Source organism: Bufo gargarizans, chromosome 2 (assembly GCF_014858855.1).
Source record: "Bufo gargarizans isolate SCDJY-AF-19 chromosome 2, ASM1485885v1, whole genome shotgun sequence".
In the NCBI taxonomy this organism is placed as follows: Eukaryota; Metazoa; Chordata; class Amphibia; order Anura; family Bufonidae; genus Bufo; species Bufo gargarizans.
Window position 1 is genome coordinate 284,063,770 of NC_058081.1, and position 19,631 is coordinate 284,083,400.

Genomic DNA, 19,631 nt, shown 5'->3' on the forward strand with positions numbered 1-19,631 from the left:
TACGGTTACAGAGAGTTTCTCCCTAGGAAGAGGCACCCGGCAAGGCTGTCCTCTTTCTCCCCTTTTGTTTAATATTTATATTGAACCCTTAGCAGCTAGCATAAGGCAGGATTTGCAGGTGTCTGGCTTTGGTATAATGGGGAGACAGGATCGTGTATCTCTTTATGCAGATGACATCTTGGTCTTTGTTCACCAAACAGAAACCACCCTCCCTCGCATAATGGACTTGGTAGGTGCTTTCTCCGCCCCATCGGGTTTGGAGATCAACTGGGAGAAGACCGTTCTCCTCCCTATAGATGAGCTGCGAGGTAACTGGGATAACCAGTTAACAACTTCTGGTTGTATAAAGTACCTGGGGATTTCGGTTTCGGCTAAACCTCAGGAATATCTACAACTCAATTTAATTCCCCTGCTGACAAAGTTGAGGGCCAAAATTAAGATATGGCAAAAAATTCTGCCTGCAAGGGCGGATAGAGTCTCTCTAATAAAAATGGTAGTGTTGCCCCAGGTCCTGTATGTTCTGCGTAACTCACCTGTATGGATCGCGGATAAGTATTTCAGACTTATAGAGCGCATGCTGAACGATTTATTGTGGGGGAGGAAGCGGGTCAGACTGAAGGCACTGTATTTCTCTATGCCTTATAATCAGGGAGGTCTTAACCTCCCTTATTTTAAGGGCTACTTTGTGGCCTCTCAACTTTGCTTTCTCAATGACTGGGAAAATAGCCATTTCTGCAATAAAATGGTGAAAGACTCAGGTCTTATGGATTTTTTTTCAGTATTGGAGTCTGATTACCTATTAAATACACAGATTGGGTACACACTTTTTTGCAGAATGGCTATAAGGACTTGGTTGGTTATAAGAAGCTGGTGTGGAGTCAAGGCATCACTTGTTTGTACCCCATTATGGCATAACTCAAAGATCTTGAATCTAGGAGACTTGAGCTGCTGCCAGTACTGGAGGACTAAGAACGTCCATTACCTACATCAGGTAGTCAGTGATGGACAAATTCTGTCCCTGACTGAGCTAAGACAAAGGGCAAATTTGGGTGAGGTAGCTTGGTACGCATATTTTCAATTGAGGTCGGCACTCTCCAGCACTTTGAATAGTCATTTCTTTTTTATAGATACTCCTGAATTTTTACACGACTTAATCACTAAGAAAACAGCCATGAGAATAAAAATATCACACTGCTATAGACACCTAATGAAAAAAAAATTTTCGGGTGTTTTTTCTCCAGGACAAAGATCCTGGTCTTCTTCACTTTCAGAGGTGGGCCCTCTAGATTGGGACAATATAGGGGAAAATTTAAAATTAGTCTCACACAATTTTAATCACATTGTTGTACAATTCAATATTCTTCACAAAATATATGTGACACCCATTTGGCTACACAGGAGAGGATACAGAGCCTCCTCTGACTGCCCACGGTGTGGCAACACCGAGGCAGATCATCTACATCTGTTTTGGGGTTGCCCAATGCTGAGCAGCTATTGGAGAGCGGTCCAAACCAATTTGGCTCGTAAACTTAACATTGTAGTTCCTTCGTCCCCCAGGATATGGGTCCTGGGAGACCTATCAGAGGTTAATTACCAGCCTATAAAACGCCAACTTCTGACTAAGGTAATGTTTTTGGCCAGACTTCTTATTTCTAGATCATGGTTCTGCTCTTCTTCTCCAGACTGTAACAATTGGTTGGGTCTGGTTGAGAAAGTGAAGAGCTACGAGAGGATAATGTACAACCAAAGAGGATCCTATTTAAAATGGGCTGCAGTTTGGAAAGATTGGGATAAGAACAACTAATTTAATTAATTAATTTATTGATTTATTTATAAATTTTACGTACAAGAACTTTTTTTTTTTTTTTTTTTTTTTTTTTTTTTTTTCTCCTTTTTTCTTTTTTCCTGGTGGGGGGGGGGGGGGGGGCGGGGGGGGGAAGGATGGGGAATGATCTATTTGTTTGTAATATGTAAACGAATCTTTTGTATATCAATAAAAATTTATTAAATTAAAAAAAAAATGTCCCCCAAAGGTCTTGTATGACCTTATGGATGGGCGCAAAGTGTAAAATTAAAAATACATTTTAAAAAAAGTGTATTAAAAAAAATTTAAGTATCAGGTGTAAAAAAAATAAAATAAAGCCCTTTCCCCTAATCAAGACAATTAAGGATTGAAAAAAATAAATAAAAATATCCCTGCATCCTTAACCACCTCCCGACCGCTGTACGCACCGATGCGTCCGGGAGGTGGTTGTTTAGTTCCTCCTGGACGCATCGGCGCGTCCTCTCGCGAGACGCGAGATTACGTCACAGCCGGCCCGCGCATGCGCATCGCGGGCCGGCATTTCGCAGAAGAGTATTTCGTCAGCAGCCTGCCGGCCACGATCATTGGCTGGCAGGCTGCTGATTTTTAAAAAAACCAATCAGCAGCCATATAACCCCACATATTAGTAAATATGATGGGGTTATATGGCTGCTGTGCTCCTCTGCTCCTTCTTTTGGTCGGTTGGTTCCAGCAGAGGAGCACATCATTACTGTGAGTACCCACCACACCACATTTAGCCCCCAGATCACCCCAATTAACCCTTTGATCACCCCTTTTATCCCCCCCTGTCAATCACTAGTGAAAGGAAAAAAGTGATCAGTGCAAACTGTCACTTTTTTTTTTCACTGTTATTGACCGTTAGGTTTTAGGTATAGTTTAGGTCCTTTGGTTAGGTAGTTAGCAATCAGTTAGCGCCCAGCCCACCGCACCGCAGTCCGTTATTCGGTGATTAGCTTATCGCTAATCAGCATTTGTACTTTTATAGTATCTGAAAGTGATCAAAACTGATCACGGTCAGATCTATAATAGTAGTAGTGTCACTTTAGTTCGCCCTCCACCCAAAACGCAGTGTTTGCCCGATCAGGCCTGATCGGTCGCCCACACGTGCGTTTGCCCACGCCCGCCCCACCGCAGTGACAAAAATTTTTATTTTTTTTGATCACTGCACATTCACTTTACACGCACTGCGGCGATAAAAAAAATCTGTTTTGATATTTTTGATCAACCGCAGCAGCCTCCGGTACTTCGCTAGCCTCCCATTTGTAAGACAGGCTTGCTTTTTTTTTCTTGGGTAGTCTCAGGGAATACCCCGAAATTTAGTTGCCCACATGTCTAACAGGGGGTATTCTTCTGAAGAGGCCTACAGGCTTCTGACCCAGTCGGATGAGGAGTGGGAACCCTCATCTGATGAATCCAGCGGGTCAGAATACGAACCTGTAGAAAGCAGTGGCTCTCTGACCCAAAGTTCGGACGAGGAGGCTGAGGTCCCTAATAGCACCAGGCGTACCCGGCCCCGTGTCGCTAGACCGCAGGTTGCGCAGGATCCGCTTCAAGAGCAGCAGAGTGGGGCTGGTGCTGTCGGATTACGTGGTGAGGCATACACCAGCAGCCCAGCCCTTCCTGGACCTAGTACCAGCACTGCCGTACAACCTGGTGAAGTAGCGAGCACCAGAAGGGCAGTTGAAGCTGGTACGGTGGCACGTGCAGTAGTGACCCCGTCGCAGCCACCGCAAAGACGTGCCCGTAGAGCCCCTAGAATCCCAGAGGTGCTGGCAAACCCTGATTGGCAGTCCCCAACTTCAGCCGCACCCGTAGTTTTCCCTTTCACCGCCCAGTCTGGAGTTCGGGTTGAGACAGCTCAGATCGATTCGGCCCTGGGATTTTTTGAGCTGTTCTTGACTGCGGAGCTTTTAGACTTAGTCGTGGCAGAGACAAACAGGTATGCCACACAATTTATCACCGCTAACCCGGAAAGCTTTTATGCCCAGCCTTTCCGGTGGAAACCAGTCCAAGTTTCCGAATTTAAAACTTTTCTGGGCCTCCTCCTCAACATGGGCCTGACAAAAAAGCATGAATTGAGGTCATATTGGTCCACGAACCCGATTCATCACATGCCCATGTTCTCTGCTGCTATGTCCAGGACACGATTTGAGGTCATCCTGCGTTTCCTGCACTTTAGCGACAACACCGCCTCCCGTCCCAGGGGCCACCCTGCTTTTGACCGGCTCCACAAAATTCGGCCCCTCATAGACCATTTCAACCAGAAATTTGCAGATTTGTATACCCCTGAGCAAAACATCTGCATAGACGAGTCCCTAATACATTTTACCGGGCGCCTTGGCTTCAAACAATACATCCCAAGCAAGCGCGCCCGGTATGGGGTCAAATTGTATAAGCTCTGTAAAAGGGCCACAGGCTATACCCACAAATTTCGGGTCTATGAGGGAAAAGATCAGACCCTGGAGCCGGTCGGTTGCCCTGACTACCTGGGGAGCAGTGGGAAGACAGTTTGGGACTTGGTGTCACCCTTATTCGGCAAGGGGTACCATCTTTATGTGGACAATTTCTACACAAGTGTGGCCCTCTTTAGGCATTTGTTTCTAGAACGGATTGGCGCCTGTGGTACCGCGCGAACTAGTCGCGCGGGCTTCCCCCAACGGCTCGTTAGCACCCGTCTTGCAAGGGGGCAGAGGGCCGCACTGTGTAACGAAGAACTGCTCGCGGTGAAATGGAGAGACAAGCGTGACGTTTACATGCTCTCCTCCATTCACGCAGACACGACAATACAAATTGAGCGAGCAACCCGTGTCATTGAAAAGCCCCTCTCAGTCCACGACTATAACCTCCACATGGGAGGGGTCGACTTCAATGACCAGATGTTGGCTCCGTATTTAGTTTCCCGACGCACCAGACGCTGGTATAAGAAGGTGTCTGTATATTTGATTCAATTGGCTCTGTACAATAGTTTTGTTCTCTACAGTAAGGCTGGGAGAACTGGATCCTTCCTCAAATTTCAGGAAGAGATCATCGCGAACCTCCTGTATCCAGGAGGTTCCGTGGCCCCATCCACCAGTGTAGTTAGCCGTCTACACGAGCGACACTTCCCCAGTGTCGTTGCTGGTACCTCAAACCGACCGCCACCCCGAAAAAAATGTCGTGTCTGTAGCAGGAGTGGAATAAGGCGTGACACCCGCTATTTCTGTCCTGACTGTCCCGACCACCCTGCCCTATGCTTAGGGGAGTGTTTCCGAAAGTACCACACACAGGTACACCTAGCATAGGGATCACATCTCACCAGGATAGGCACACAGGGCTATTAGGGCCCATTCACTCACAGCTGCTGCAAACGTCTCCTTTCACATGGGACAAAGTGCATAACGCACTTCGCCACATCTTTGGGCGATTTGCGCTTTGCACATTGACCCATGGGGAAGGAGAGGTTTGTTCTATAAAGGTAAAAAAACAAAACAAAAAAAAAAAAAAAAAAAACAGGTAAGCAAACAGGTTAATGTTTAGTTCCTAAAGTTACATGTTCTGTTCCAAAGTTAATAAAATTATTGCGTTGCGACCTGTTTTTTTTTGTCTTTTTACCTTCCAGGTGGACCAACCGATCTACTAGCTGCAGCACCGATGTGCATTCTGACAGAAGCATTGCGCTGCTGTCAGATTACACGCAAGTCGGTGTATGCGGCGCTGCAAGACGGGATTTTCTCCTCTGCAGTGAGGAGGCGGCGTTCCTATGCTTTGGCAAGCACTTTGTATGTATGTATGTATGTATGTGTATATATATATATATATATATATATATATATATATATAAAAAAAAAAATCCCGGCAATGATTTATTCATCCACATCGATTGATGCGAATGGAGAAATCTGGTTTGCCAGGGCATACGAGCTAAGTGGGTATGGATGTAGGGCGGAGCTCCTATGTCCTGGCAGACGCCTTTCCCCTCCATTTTTTTTTTTTTGGCAGAGATTTTTTCATCCACATTGATCGATGCGAATGAAGAAATCTGTGCCGTTCATTTTTTTTCTTTCAGCCCAGAGGCTGAACGGAAAAAAAAATCTCATTACCTGTATGCTCAATATAAGGAGAATAGCAGAAACTCCTAATGCTGGCCATACATGTAATGATTGCGGAGACCCTCAAATGCCAGGGCAGTACAAACACCCCACAACTGACCCCATTTTGGAAAGAAGACACCCCAAGGTATTTGCTGAGGGGCATATTGAGTCCATGAAAGATTGAAATTTTTGTCCTAAGTTAGCGGAAAGTGAGACTTTGTGAGAAAAAACAAAAAAAAATCAATTTCCGCTAACTTATGCGAAAAAAAAAAAAATTCTATGAACTTGCCAGGCCCCTCATTGGATACCTTGGGGTGTCTTCTTTCCAAAGTGGGGTCACATGTGGGGTATTTATACTGCCCTGGCTTTTTAGGGGCCCTAAAGCGTGAGAAGAAGTCTGGGATCCAAATGTCTAAAAATGCCCTCCTAAAAGGAATTTGGGCCCCTTTGCGCATCTAGGCTGCAAAAAAGTGTGACACATCTGGTATCGCCGTACTCAGAAGAAGTTGGGGAATGTGTTTTGGGGTGTCATTTTACATATACGCATGCTGGGTGAGAAAAATATCTTGGTCAAATGCCAACTTTGTATAAAAAAATGGGAAAAGTTGTCGTTTGCCAAGATATTTCTCTCACCCAGCATGGGTATATGTAAAATGGCACCCCAAAACACATTCCCCAACTTCTCCTGAGTACGGCGATACCAGATGTGTCACACTTTTTTGCTGCCAAGGTGGGCAAAGGGGCACATATTCCAAAGTGCACCTTTCGGATTTTGCAGGCCATTTTTTACACATTTTGATTGCAAAGTACTTCTCACACATATGGGCCCCTAAATTGCCAGGGCAGTATAACTACCCCACAAGTGACCCCATTTTGGAAAGAAGACACCCCAAGGTGTTCTGTGAGGGGCATGGTGAGTTCCTAGAATTTTTTATTTTTTGTCGCAAGTTAGTGGAATATGAGACTTTGTAAGAAAAAAAAAAAAATCATCATCATTTTCCGCTAACTTGTGACAAAAAATAAAAAGTTCTATGAACTCACTATGCCCATCAGCGAATACCTTAGGGTGTCTACTTTCCGAAATGGGGTCATTTGTGGGGTAGTTATACTGTTTGGGCATTGTAGAACCTCAGGAAACATGACAGGTGCTCCGAAAATCAGAGCCGTTTCAAAAAGCGGAAATTCACATTTTTGTACCATAGTTTGTAAATGCTATAACTTTTACCCAAACCATTTTTTTTTTTGCCCAAACATATTTTTTTTTTTATCAAAGACATGTAGAACTATAAATTTAGCGAAAAATGTATATATGGATGTCGTTTTTTTTGCAAAATTTCACAGCTGAAAGTGAAAAATGTCATTTTTTTGCAAAAAAATCGTTACATTTTGATTAATAACAAAAAAAGTAAAAATGTCAGCAGCAATAAAATACCACCAAATGAAAGCTCCATTAGTGAGAAGAAAAGGAGGTAAAATTCATTTGGGTGGTAAGTTGCATGACCGAGCGATAAACGGTGAAAGGAGTGTAGTGCCGAAGTGTAAAAAGTGGCCTGGTCATGAAGGGGGTTTCACCTAGCGGGGCTGAAGTGGTTAACAATATCACATGAACTACCCCATTTGGTGAATGCCGTAAAAAATAAATAAATGAAAACTATGCCAAACAGCTATTTTAGTCACCTCACCTCCCAAAAAATAAAAATCAAACGATCCAAAAGTTCATATGCACCCAAAATTGTATCAGTGAAAAAGTCACCTCATCCCGCAAAAAATGAGACCTCACACAAGGCTATCAACAGAATAATTGAAAAAAGCATAATATTTTTTATTTATTTTATTCTCTTATTGTGTAAAATTGAAAAAAATAACCTAGAATAATGGAAAATTTTAAATAGACCCAGATGCGGCAAAACCAAATAGAACAGCCGTGTTCTATTAAAATATCAAATGTTATATAAACACCGTAAAAAAATCATAATCTCAAACGATGTACCCTAAAATGGTACCAATAAAAAATACAATCTGTCCTGCAAAAGGCAAGCCCTCAGATATCTACTTTGGCAGAAAAATTAAAATGTTATGGATGTTAGTATATTGCAATGCAAATTAGAACAGATTTTTATTATGCAAAAGTATTAAAACATGAAATAAAAACTATATAAATTTGTTATCGCCATAGTGTTATCTACCTGCAGAATAAAGTTATCATATATCAGATGTGAACCCCATAAACAGCAGTTTATGACCACCCACGAATGGGGTGGTAATGTATTCAGGAGAAAGTGGGTAGCAAATAATATTTCATTTTCACAGCCAAGTGTTTATAAATTTAATGATACAACTTTTTGGGGAGTTTCCACTGTAGTCTCTCTTCATATGCAACATGGTGCCCAAAGACCATTCCAGCAAAAGCAGCCCTCCTTCTGACCACTACCATGTGCCCATACAGCAGTTTACAACCACGTGTGCGGTATTTCTGCAAACTGCAGAATCAAGGTAATAAATATTGAGGTATATTTTGCTGTTAACCCTTGCAGGAAAAAATGAATTAGAAATCGGCAAAAATGATATTTTTAAATTTCACCTTCATTTTGCTTTAATTTCTGTGGAACACCTAAAGGGTTAACAACATTTCTAAAAATCTATTTTAATTAAATTGAAGAGTGTAGTTTCTAAAATGAGGTCATTAATGGGTGGTTTCCATTATGTAAGCTCCTCAAAGTGACTGAACTGGTCCTTAAAGGGGTTGAGGGGTTGTCCAGGTTCAGAGCTGAACCCAGACATACCCATATTTTCAACCAGGCAGTTTATGCTCCGATGCTCTCCCTTGCCCTGCGCAGGGCAATGGCTCTTTTATTTAACTGCCGATTGGAGGCTTCTGCCCAGCAGTGAGCCCAGTGACGCCACCGGCTCTGATGAGCGGTCTTTAGCGCTGCCCTTGCCGTTTTTACAGGCTAGGGCAGCGCTAAAGCCTGCCTATCAGTGCCGGTGACATCACCGGGCTCACTGCTGGGCGGAAGCCTCCACCTGGCAACCCGAAGGAGAGCCCGGTTCGTCACCGGAACTCCACAAAATGCGTTTGCATTGCGCGATTCAGCGCAGGGCAAAGGAGAGCATCAACTGCTCCGATGCTCTTGTCAGGGCGGCTGCCTGGGTGAAATTGGGTATGTCCTGGTTCAGCTCTGAACCCAGACAACCCCATTAAAGTTGATCTCTGAAGTTTTCTTGAAATTTTTAAAAATTGCTTTAAAAATTCTAAGCCTTCTAACATTCTAAAAAAATAAGCTGACATTACCAAAATGATGCCCTCTTAACGTATACAGATGGGGAATGTTAATTAATAACTATTTTATGAGGTATCAATATCTGTCTTAAAAGCAGAGAAATTCAAATTTAGAAAATAGTGCATGTTTGCACATTTTGGATTTTTTAATTTACTAATAAAGGTAAAAAATATTAATGCCAATTTACCACTAACATGAAGTACAATGAGTCACGAGAAAACTCTTGGAATGGCTTAGCCTTGGATAAGTAAAACCATTTTAAAGTTATTAGCCCATAAAGTGACATGTCGCAAAATTCGGCTTCATCAGGAAAGGGGGTAAATGGCCTGGTCTGGAAATGGTTAAAGTATCTGCTGCCAACATCTTGATGCCAGATCGGTGGGTTAGACCTCTTTTGGTAGATGATTAAAATTTTATGGTAGTTTGTTGGATATAACATTTGAAATAAAACATATGAAAGATTTTCTGAACAGTGCCTGGATGCTGCCGTGTAGATTATGGTTAATTTTAGCTTTTAAGCTTTAGGAAAATTTGTATTTGGAAATCTTTTGCCATTTAGTTACAGCAATTTAGTTCTCATTTTGTGACATTTTAGTAATTACGCCTGAAGAGGAGGCCTGTGTTATGAAATAAATACATGGCCATCAAGTCATCATGCCATCTTTATTTTGTAGGTCGCTGCTGTCAGTACCATAGTTAACCGAGGGATACCATTAAAGGCCTTTGTGTTCAGGAACTACAACCATTTTCCGGGTGTTAAGTCGCCTTATATGGGTGGATGTCAGAATAATTTGTGGCAAGCAATTCGAGCTTCATCTGCGGCACCAGGATACTTCCAGGAGTATGTACTTGGGAATGACTTGCACCAGGTAAGTGCCGTATCCATCAACTCAAAGTTGTCAATTTCACCTGGTTGTAGTATTTTGTGATCTTGTAATACAGGTGATTATTCAGGATCCAGAATTCCGTAGAACATTTTTAGTGAGCTCAGCCTAAAGGCTGCTTAATAATCATGTTGAACACATCCTCCACCTCACATCATTATTTCTCTGCAGACTGTGATTGACCTAATCCCATAAAACAAAAAAAAGAAACCTGAAGTGAAATTATTCGGTAGCAGCCTGACAGCCCTGACACTAATAAAAAGCTACTGAAGAAGAGAATATTGTGCCTTCTAGCATTACTTGCTTGGATTCCTTAACAAAAGAGCTATCTTACCATTGACAGAGCAAAGCTTGTTCCTCTCCAGTGCACCACTGTCTATGTGGACATCTTAATTTAGTCGGCACTTCTCTTGTCTTGTGCGATCTGTGTTACCGCCATTTTAAGAGTAGTGTAAATTAGATAACATGAGTGTTAAAGGAAATCTGTCAGCAGCTTTGACCATGATAAACTGTGGACAGGGCTGTGGAGAGGAAGACAATCATACCTTCTGTGGCGCTTTTATTATCAGGAATAGTGTGAATATTTAACTTTTATTCTGCACCTTAAAGGGGCTTTCTGAGATTTTAATACTGATGACCCTCCAGATAGTGTCCAAATAAAGAGTGGTGGCAGCATCTCCAATCCAAAAAGGTTTATTCACACAGCTCCATGAGACAATACAGAAGGTCAAATAAAGTGCAACATTTCGGCTACATGGTAGCCTTTCTTAAGCTGAGACTAAAGTGCAAGCTGAGAAAGGCTACCATGTTGCCGATACGTCTCACTTTATTTGACCTTCTGTACAGTCTCATGAACCCTGTGTGAATAATACTTTTTGGATTGGAGATGCTGCCACCACTCTTTAGGGTCCATTCACACGTCCGTGTTGTATTGCAGGTCCGCAATACACCGGGCCGGCACCCCCCAAAGAACTGCCTATTTTAATATGTGCACATGAGACTCTAGGAGCAAAGGGGGCGTTGCCTTTACACCTAGAAGCTCAGCTCTCTCTGATACTGCTGTGCCCTCTTCACTTTGACAGGGCCAGGCAGGTGTGATGATGTTCTCACTTCCAGGTCCTGTCAATTAAAGTGCAGAGGGCACAGAAGTTACGGAGAGAGATGTGCCTCTGGGAGTAATAGCAACTCCCTGACCATGTGACCAACACAAATGTCTTCAGCTGCCAAGCACGCATGTAATAGGTCAGTTTCATAGGTACAAATCTGCTGACAGATGCCCTTTAAAGGGGCACATCGGTGGAGGGTGCATGCGCGCAGCTTACAGGGAAGACATGCCTGTGTGAGCTCCGCTCCGACCGCTGGCACTTTCCCATTCTCAGCGCCCACCTTTTGGCTCCATCAGCCTAGAACACTCATGCAGGGGACACAGAAGACCCGCGGAAAGGGTAAATCAAAATTCCGGGTACATTGGCAGCGTCACAGACCTTACCAGAGATCTTCAGGAACTCTAGGCATTCCATCATGAGGAGGCCGGGCTTGCCGGGGACGGGGCCTGGTCCACCAACTGAAAGTGGACCGCACCTCGACCCTGAAGTGCCGCATCCAGGTCAGGCTGACTTTTCCAAAAATATTGCAGCCCTCTTTCGTGCTGAACTCTCTCAAGCAGTGGTGGAATTTTCCCGCCAAATACAAGACCTGGGAAATAGGGTCTCTGACCTAGAGTCCAGAACAGACGAGATCGCAGATGCCATAGGCGCCGATAGGGAAGATATTGATTCCCATACTGCACAACTACAAGCGCTTGAATTAAAACTGGAAGAACTAGAGAATAGGTCCAGGAGAGGGAACTTAAGAATCAGAGGTCTGCCTGAATCATTTCAAGATCTCGCCTCTACAATGGGATCCCTCTTTGCAGCTTTGCTGCCCCAAGCGCAGCCGAATCAGCTATGGCTGGATAGGGTTCATAGACCTCTGGGTAAGCCACGTTCACCAGACATTCCAAGGGACGTTGTCCTTAAATTTCTCCACCCAGAGGGTGAGGGACATGGTCCTGACTGCTGCACGAAATATGTCCAACTTACCTGGTCTCCCTTCCTCTGTTCATCTATATGCAGACTTAGCCCCATCAACACTGCGAAAACGCAGAGAAATGAGACCAGTGACCCAAGCTTAACAACAGGCCCAAATGCGATACAGATGGGGGTTCCCTTTCGCCCTCTCTTTTCAACTGAACTCTTGCATCCACACGATTCATACGCCCACGGAGGGGATTGAGACCCTACAACGCGCCGGTATAGCGGTTGATCACCCAGAAGGATCCCCGGCACCCCCAAGACCCCAACGACCAGCCCGGGTCTGGACAAAGATCCCCGTCGCCTCTCACCTTCCTACTGCTGCCGTATGAGAGGATTTGCACACATCAACATCCCTGACTCTGAAGTTATTCTTTCCCTTATGTTTGCTCCTTGATATTCAACATACCTAACCACCCCTTCATCCAGCAGTCCTCCTGTTATTATACAGGGAAACAGAGATTCAGACCCACATGCTGCCATCCATTATAGGGTCTTTTATTGGAGGTCAGGGGTTAGTTATTATCCCTCTGATCCCTGCAACTGACCCACCTATGTTTGCTGGCCATTTTAGGCCCAGCCATTCATGTTGTCAAATTGCACCTATTAGTGCTTTGTTATTATTTTTGTCTTATGGTTTAAATGTACGGAGATCATCTCTTCTACCCTCTCTAATGTAAAAGGGTTATCAATGTTAGTTGATATCAGGAGAAGCTTATTACCTTTCCGTTTATGTGTAAGTTACTAACGCATAATGTAAGGGGTTTTAATTCCCTAACAAAACGTAAGACGGCGTTTATCTCATACCTCAAACATAGTCCAGATATAATTTGCCTACAGGAGACCCACTTCACATCCACCTCCCATCCTAAGTTCTTTCACCCTCAGTGCACCAGGTTCTCATCTACATTTCAAACCAAGAGCAGAGGAGTAACAACCTTTATACATAACTCATTCCTCTCCAAATCTCCCGCTCCATCACGGACCCCAATGGTAGATATGTTATCCTGCTGGGTGAATGTAAGGGCCGCACTATATGTATTGTAAATGTATATCCTCCTACTGACGATCCAGTTACTTTTTTTACTCAAATGCATCAACTGCTTGAACCCCTTACATACGATGAGCTGTTGTGAAGTGGTGACTTTAATTTTGTGATGGATCCTTTACTGGATCGTCTCCACCTCATACACCTTGCTCTGCTGTACAAGGGGTCCCTTTCAAAAGGGTTTTAGAATCACTCTCCATTGCGGATACTTGGAGGGAACAAAACGGCCCACAAAGGAGTCGCACCTATTACTCCCCCGCCCGTCGCCTGTACACTCGTATAGACCTCATTTTAGCCTCCACATCCCTCCTTCCATCTATGTCATATTGCAGGCACATTGTCGCTTCCTGGTCTGATCAGGACATCGTTATCGCTGACGTCACTCCATCCACTCCTACTAGTCGCCTATTTACTTGGAGACTTAATGAATCACTTTTGACTAGACCCGCTGTTCGTGATTGGCTCCAGGAAGAAATGGAAAATTTATTTGCAGATAATGCTAGCACAGACGTGGACCCTATGGTGATGTTGCTTTCTCATAAAGCTTTCATGAAGGGGCATCTGATTAAGGAAGCATCCCACTTAAAAAGAGAAAGGAACTCAACCCTCCTTGCTTTAGAAGCCAAACTTAGTAGGTTGGTCCGAGCTTATCCGAGGTCACCCTCACTTTACTTGCTTAAGGCAGTAAAAGACACCACAATGCAGATAAACCTGATCCTATTAAACAATACAGAAAAAGACGTACGATGGACTGCATCGTATTATTATAAATATGCGAACAAACCCGACAAGATGTTAGCGCGTCAATTAAAAGCCAAGCAAAAAATTAACCAAGTTTTAGAAATCCATTCACGACCCGGCAAGTGTCCTCCAACCCAGATGTCATTTACGACACTTTTCATGCCTTTTTCAACAACTTTATGCGAAACCGGGTTATGACCAGGGACAGACAGATGATACCTTTTTAACATCTATCCCACTTCCAGACTTTCTGGTGGCCAATATCACAGTTATTCCCAAACCAAAAAAGGACCCCCTATCACCATCCAATTACAGACCCATATCCTTATTGAATTTAGACACAAACATTTTCCTATCCATTTTGGCCAGACATCTTAATACTTTCCTACCCAGCTTTATACATAAAGACCAGGTGGGATTCATCCCCGACAGGGAGGCCCCTGACAATATCTGAAAAGTCCTTAATATAATACAAGTAGCTAATAGTAAAGCAACTCCATTAGCTATTTTGGCCCTAGACATAGAAAAGGCCTTTGACTCCGTTGCATGGGATTATCTGTATAGGGTATTAGAGGTCCATTTCTGCAAGCTGTCCACTCCCTTTACTCTACTCCAGTAGCTTACCTCAAACTTCCATCTACACATCCAACCTCCAGCCATATCCTTAGGGGAACACGTCAGGGCTGCCCCCTCTCCCCTGCCTTTTTCGCCATTGTGATGGAACCTCTTGCCATTCATATTAGGAATAACGCGAATATTGCAGGCCTAAAGATAGGAAACACCAAATATAAACTCAGCTTATTCGCAGATGATCTCCTTTTTATCCCTAACCAACCCCATAACCTCTCTCCCAAACCTATTACATCTTTTGAAATCATTTTCGGTGACTTCGGGGCTCCACATTATTCATGGGAAGTCTGAACTTCAATTATGTAACACCCCCACCCCGTTAAAATCCCTTCTCCTGCAGAACTTCCCCTTTTCGCATCAACCCAACTACATTCCATATTTAGGTACTCTGATACTGTCCCAACTAAACACCCTAATATAAACTCAATTACTTCCCATTATACTGAAAAATCAGGGAAGACCTCAAAACCTGGAGCTCACTACCAGTTTCATGGATAGGCAGAATACACAGTCAGAATGGTGATCTTACCCAGGCTGTTATATTTGTTTCGGACCCTTCCAGTTCAAACACCCAGTAAGGATATCCGTAGTTTACAGTCAGATGTGATGAAATTTATCTGGAGCAACAAACGAGCCCGCATCTCCCGTACCGTAATGTGTAGACATAAATCACAAGGGGGTCTCTCAGTCCCCAACTTTGCAAAGTATTACAGAGCGGCGGGTTTAGCCCAATTATTCCTAACACACCTACAACCAGAAGCACTTGGTCCTGGAAAGCTCTACTCTGGACATCCCTCCCCTTGCCGCCAAGAATTCGGACCTACTCTCTATTATCCTATCACTCTCTACTACTCTGGAGGTCCGTTAGGTTCAAGGCTAGGTTACAATCCAGATGTACACCACTTCTCTACCTGTTTGGAAATCCGGCTATGCCCCCGGGTCTCCGGACAGATACTTTTCAGTGGTGGATTTCTAATGGATTCTCCTCTCTCCATAGGTTACTGATCAGGGGAAAGATGATACCCCTAATTAATTTTAAAGACAAATGCGCACTCCATTCTTCACTCTCAGAAGGTCAATAACTTAACTTTCGATTTTACCCATTTTGAACGGTCTATTACTTTCTCCATGTGCAAACAGGGATTATTGTCAAGAATTTATGGGACGCTTAATGCCTCCCCAGAAGGCATTAAATTGCCATATATGAAAGATTGGGAAGACGATATCCAGGAAGAATTTCCCATATCTAAATGGCATCTTCGTTCCCAGACCCTGACCAAAAACTCATGGCAAATCACTCTGGCGGAAGCTTCGAAAAAAGTCCTTCATAGGATATATCTAGTGCCCTATAGATTACACCATATTTACCCTGAAGTCTCATCTTTATGTTTTAGAGGATGCGGGGAAGGTACGGTCTATCACATCTGGTAGTCTTGTCCACGTGTCCAGCAATTCTGGGGAAAAAAATCCCGATTGCTATCCTCGTTGCTGGACTGTGCCTACTCACCTTCACCTTCCCTATGCCTCCTTGGAGACAAACCCTCATGCTTGACATTTTCTAAATTTAAATTAGCCCAATATATATTGTTAGCCGCCAGAATCCATATCGCCTCTAAATGGAGGTCCAGCTCTCTGAGTCTTCAAGCAGTGATCGACAGGATTAATAGAATCCTCCTCTATGAGAGGCTCTCGGCCATCCGTATGGACACATACGAGTCATTTGAAAAGCTCTGGGATCCCTGGCTGTCCTCTTCCCACTCAGTGGATTTTCGTTATAGCATGACGCTGTAATCCAACAAATACCTAATACGATCACATACAGATGTACAAAACTGAAAGGTCGCCAAACCCTTTGTATAGCTTTAATGTCATACTACATTGCCTCTTTTAATTTCTGATCTCCAATTGCCATTGTTGTAATGACTTTATGTTTTTGCTTGTATTGTACAACACTTATACACTTCTCTATATACTGAACCGCATCTAAGATGCTCTTTTCTATTAAATAAATCTTTGAAACATAAAGGGGCACATCGGTGGGTGTCAGACACCCCTGCCGAAAACTGTTCATGAGTAGCTCAAGCTCTGTCCATTGTGTAGTGGGCAGAATTTTGTAGTTTAATGCCAGACCTACTACCGAACAGCTGATCAGTGGGGTGCGGGCAAACCTGTCTTCTATTGTGGGCACTTTGACAAATGCTTATTCCAGGAACAGCAGCAGCACTGGATGTAGCAGATATTAAATAAAAAAAATATTATTTTGTCACAAATACCTTTTAATGCTGTAAATAGAATCTGTCCCCATGCCCGATGTGTTTAAGGTAACCCCTTCGTCCCCTAAGCATCTTTAACCCCTTAAGGACTCAGCCCTATTTCACCTTAAGGACTTGGCCATTTTTTGCAAATCTGACCAGTGTCACTTTAAGTGCTGATAACTTTAAAACGCTTTGACTTACCCAGGCCGTTCTGAGATTGTTTTTTTCGTCACATATTGTACTTCATGACACTGCTAAAATTGGGTCAAAAAAGTTTTTGTTTTTTTTTTCATAAAAAAATACCATATTTACCAAAAATTTTGAAAAATTAGCAAATTTCAAAGTTTCAGTTTCTCTACTTCTGTAATACATAGTAATACCCCCAAAAATTGTGATGACTTTACATTCCCCATATGTCTACTTCATGTTTGTAGCATTTTGGGAATGATATTTTATTTTTTGGGGATGTTACAAGGCTTAGAAGTTTAGAAGCAAATCTTGAAATTTTTCAGAAATTTACAAAAACCCAATTTTTAGGGACCACTACAGCTCTGAAGTCACTTTGCGAGGCTTACATAATAGAAACCGCCCAAAAATGACCCCATTCTATAAACTACACCCCTCAAGGTATTCAAAACTGATTTTACAAACTTTGTTAACCCTTTAGGTGTTGCACAAGATTTAATGGAAAATAGAGATACAATTTCAAAATTTAACTTTTTTGGCAGATTTTCCATTTTAATATTTTTTTTCCAGTTACAAAGCAAGGGTTAACAGCCAAACAAAACTCATTATTTATGGCCCTGATTCTGTAGTTTACAGAAACACCCCATATGTGGTTGTAAACTGCTGTACGGGCACACGGCAGGGCGCAGAAGGAAAGGAATGCCATACGGTTTTTGGAAGGCAGATTTTGCTGGACTGGTTTTTTTGACACCATGTCCCATTTTAAGCCCCCCTGATGCACCCCCAGAGTAGAAACTCCAAAAAAGTGACCCCATTTTAGAAACTACGGGATAGGGTGGCAGTTTTGTTGGTACTAGTTTAGGGTACATATGATTTTTGGTTGCTCTATATTACACTTTTTTGTGCGGCAAGGTAACAATAAATAGATTTTTTGGCACGTTTTTTTTTTTGTTATTTACAACATTCATCTGACAGGTTAGATCATGTGGTAATTTTATAGAGCAGGTTGTCACGGACGCTGCGATACCTAATATGTATACAATTTTTTTTATTTATGTAAGTTTTACACAATGATTTCATTTTTAAAACTAAAAAAATGTTTGTGTCTCCATAGTCTAAGAGCCATAGTTTTTTCAGTTTTTGGGCGATTATCTTAAGTAGGGTCTCATTTTTTGCAGGATGAGATGACTGTTTGGCACTATTTTGGGGTGCATATGACTTTTTGATCGCTTGCTATTACACTTTATTATTTTTAGTTTTTTACGGTGGTCACCTGAGGGGTTAGGTCATGTGATATTTTTATAGAGCCGGTCGATACGGACGCGGCGATACCTAATATGTATACATTTTTTTATTTATTTAAGTTTTACACAAGGATTTCATTTTTGAAACAAAAAAAATCATGTTTTAGTGTTTCCATAGTCTGAGAGACATAGTTTTTTCGGTTTTTGGGCGACTATCTTGGGTAGGGTATGATTTTTGCGGGAAGAGATGACGGTTTGATTGGTACTATTTTGGCGTACATGCGACTTTTTTGATCACTTTTATTACCTTTTTTGGGAACTAAGGTGGGCAAAATTTCAATTTCCTAATAGTTTTTATTTATTTATTTTTATGGCGTTCACCGTGCGGGGAAAGTAACATGACCGTTTTATAGATCAGGTCGTAACGGACGCGGCGATACCAAACATGTGTAGGGAATTTTTTATTTTTTTTCATTTTTAATCAGTGATAAATGTGTTTTTACTTTTTCACTTTTTTTTTACCCAGACCCACTTGGTTCTTGAAGATCCAGTGGGTCTGATGTCTGTATAATAAGGTACATTACACCATATACTGGGTTCTGTACTGTATTTTACTTACACTGAACAGATCTATGCTAAAAGCATTTTAGCATAGATCTGTTCAGCACCATGGACAGCAGGACGCCTGAACAGGCGTCCTGTTGCCATGGGAACCTTCCCCGTCTGCCACAACTTCGCAGACGGGGAAGGATAAGCACAGGGCTGAGGGGGGCTCTCTCCCTCTCCATCGGGGAGGCTGCAAAGGCACAGCAGCCCCCCGATGGGAGAGGGAGGGAGCTCCCTCTTACTGTTAACTTTTTCTATACAGCGGTCCGTACGGACCGCTGTATGGAAAGGGTTAAACGGCTGACATTGCATCAACGATGTCAGCCATTTATACCAGGGTGCCAGCAATGTGCTGGCACCCTGGTATACCCACTGTACACCAACGAATTTTCAAGGGGAGGCGGGCGGTGGATCGCGATCCCGCCTGCCGCACCACCCGCCTCCCGCACCGCCCCCACCGCCCACAACCCCCCCCCCCTGCACCACCCGCCGGCAAAAAATCATGCAGGGGTGCAGGGGGGTGTAAAATCAGTTTGAGGGACACTAAAGTTTCTGATCCCTGTGGTCAGGGACCGCGGGGATCAGAAACTGCAAAAAGCGCAGCAAACCGCAGGTCTAAATTGACCTGCGGTTTGCTGCGATCGCCGACACGGGGGGGTCACATGACGCCCCCTGGCGTTGTCACAGGATGCCGGCTGAATGATTTCAGCCGAAATCCCGTTCCGATTAACCCCTGGGGCGCCGGAATACAGATTTCAAGTTAGGACGTACCGGTACGCCCTGAGTCCT

At 43.3% G+C, this 19,631-nt stretch overlaps 1 protein-coding gene across 4 annotated transcripts in view; it reads left to right on the forward strand.

Annotated features, from left to right (window-relative positions):
* Positions 1-19,631, forward strand: part of PNPLA8 (patatin like phospholipase domain containing 8) — an 80,083-nt gene that overhangs the window by 38,892 nt on the left and 21,560 nt on the right. For all 4 annotated transcript variants that reach the window (XM_044280339.1, XM_044280337.1, XM_044280340.1 and 1 more), the window contains one exon: positions 9,851-10,045. In XM_044280339.1, coding sequence (XP_044136274.1) covers positions 9,851-10,045 — 195 coding nt within the window. The remainder of the gene's footprint in view (positions 1-9,850; positions 10,046-19,631) is intronic.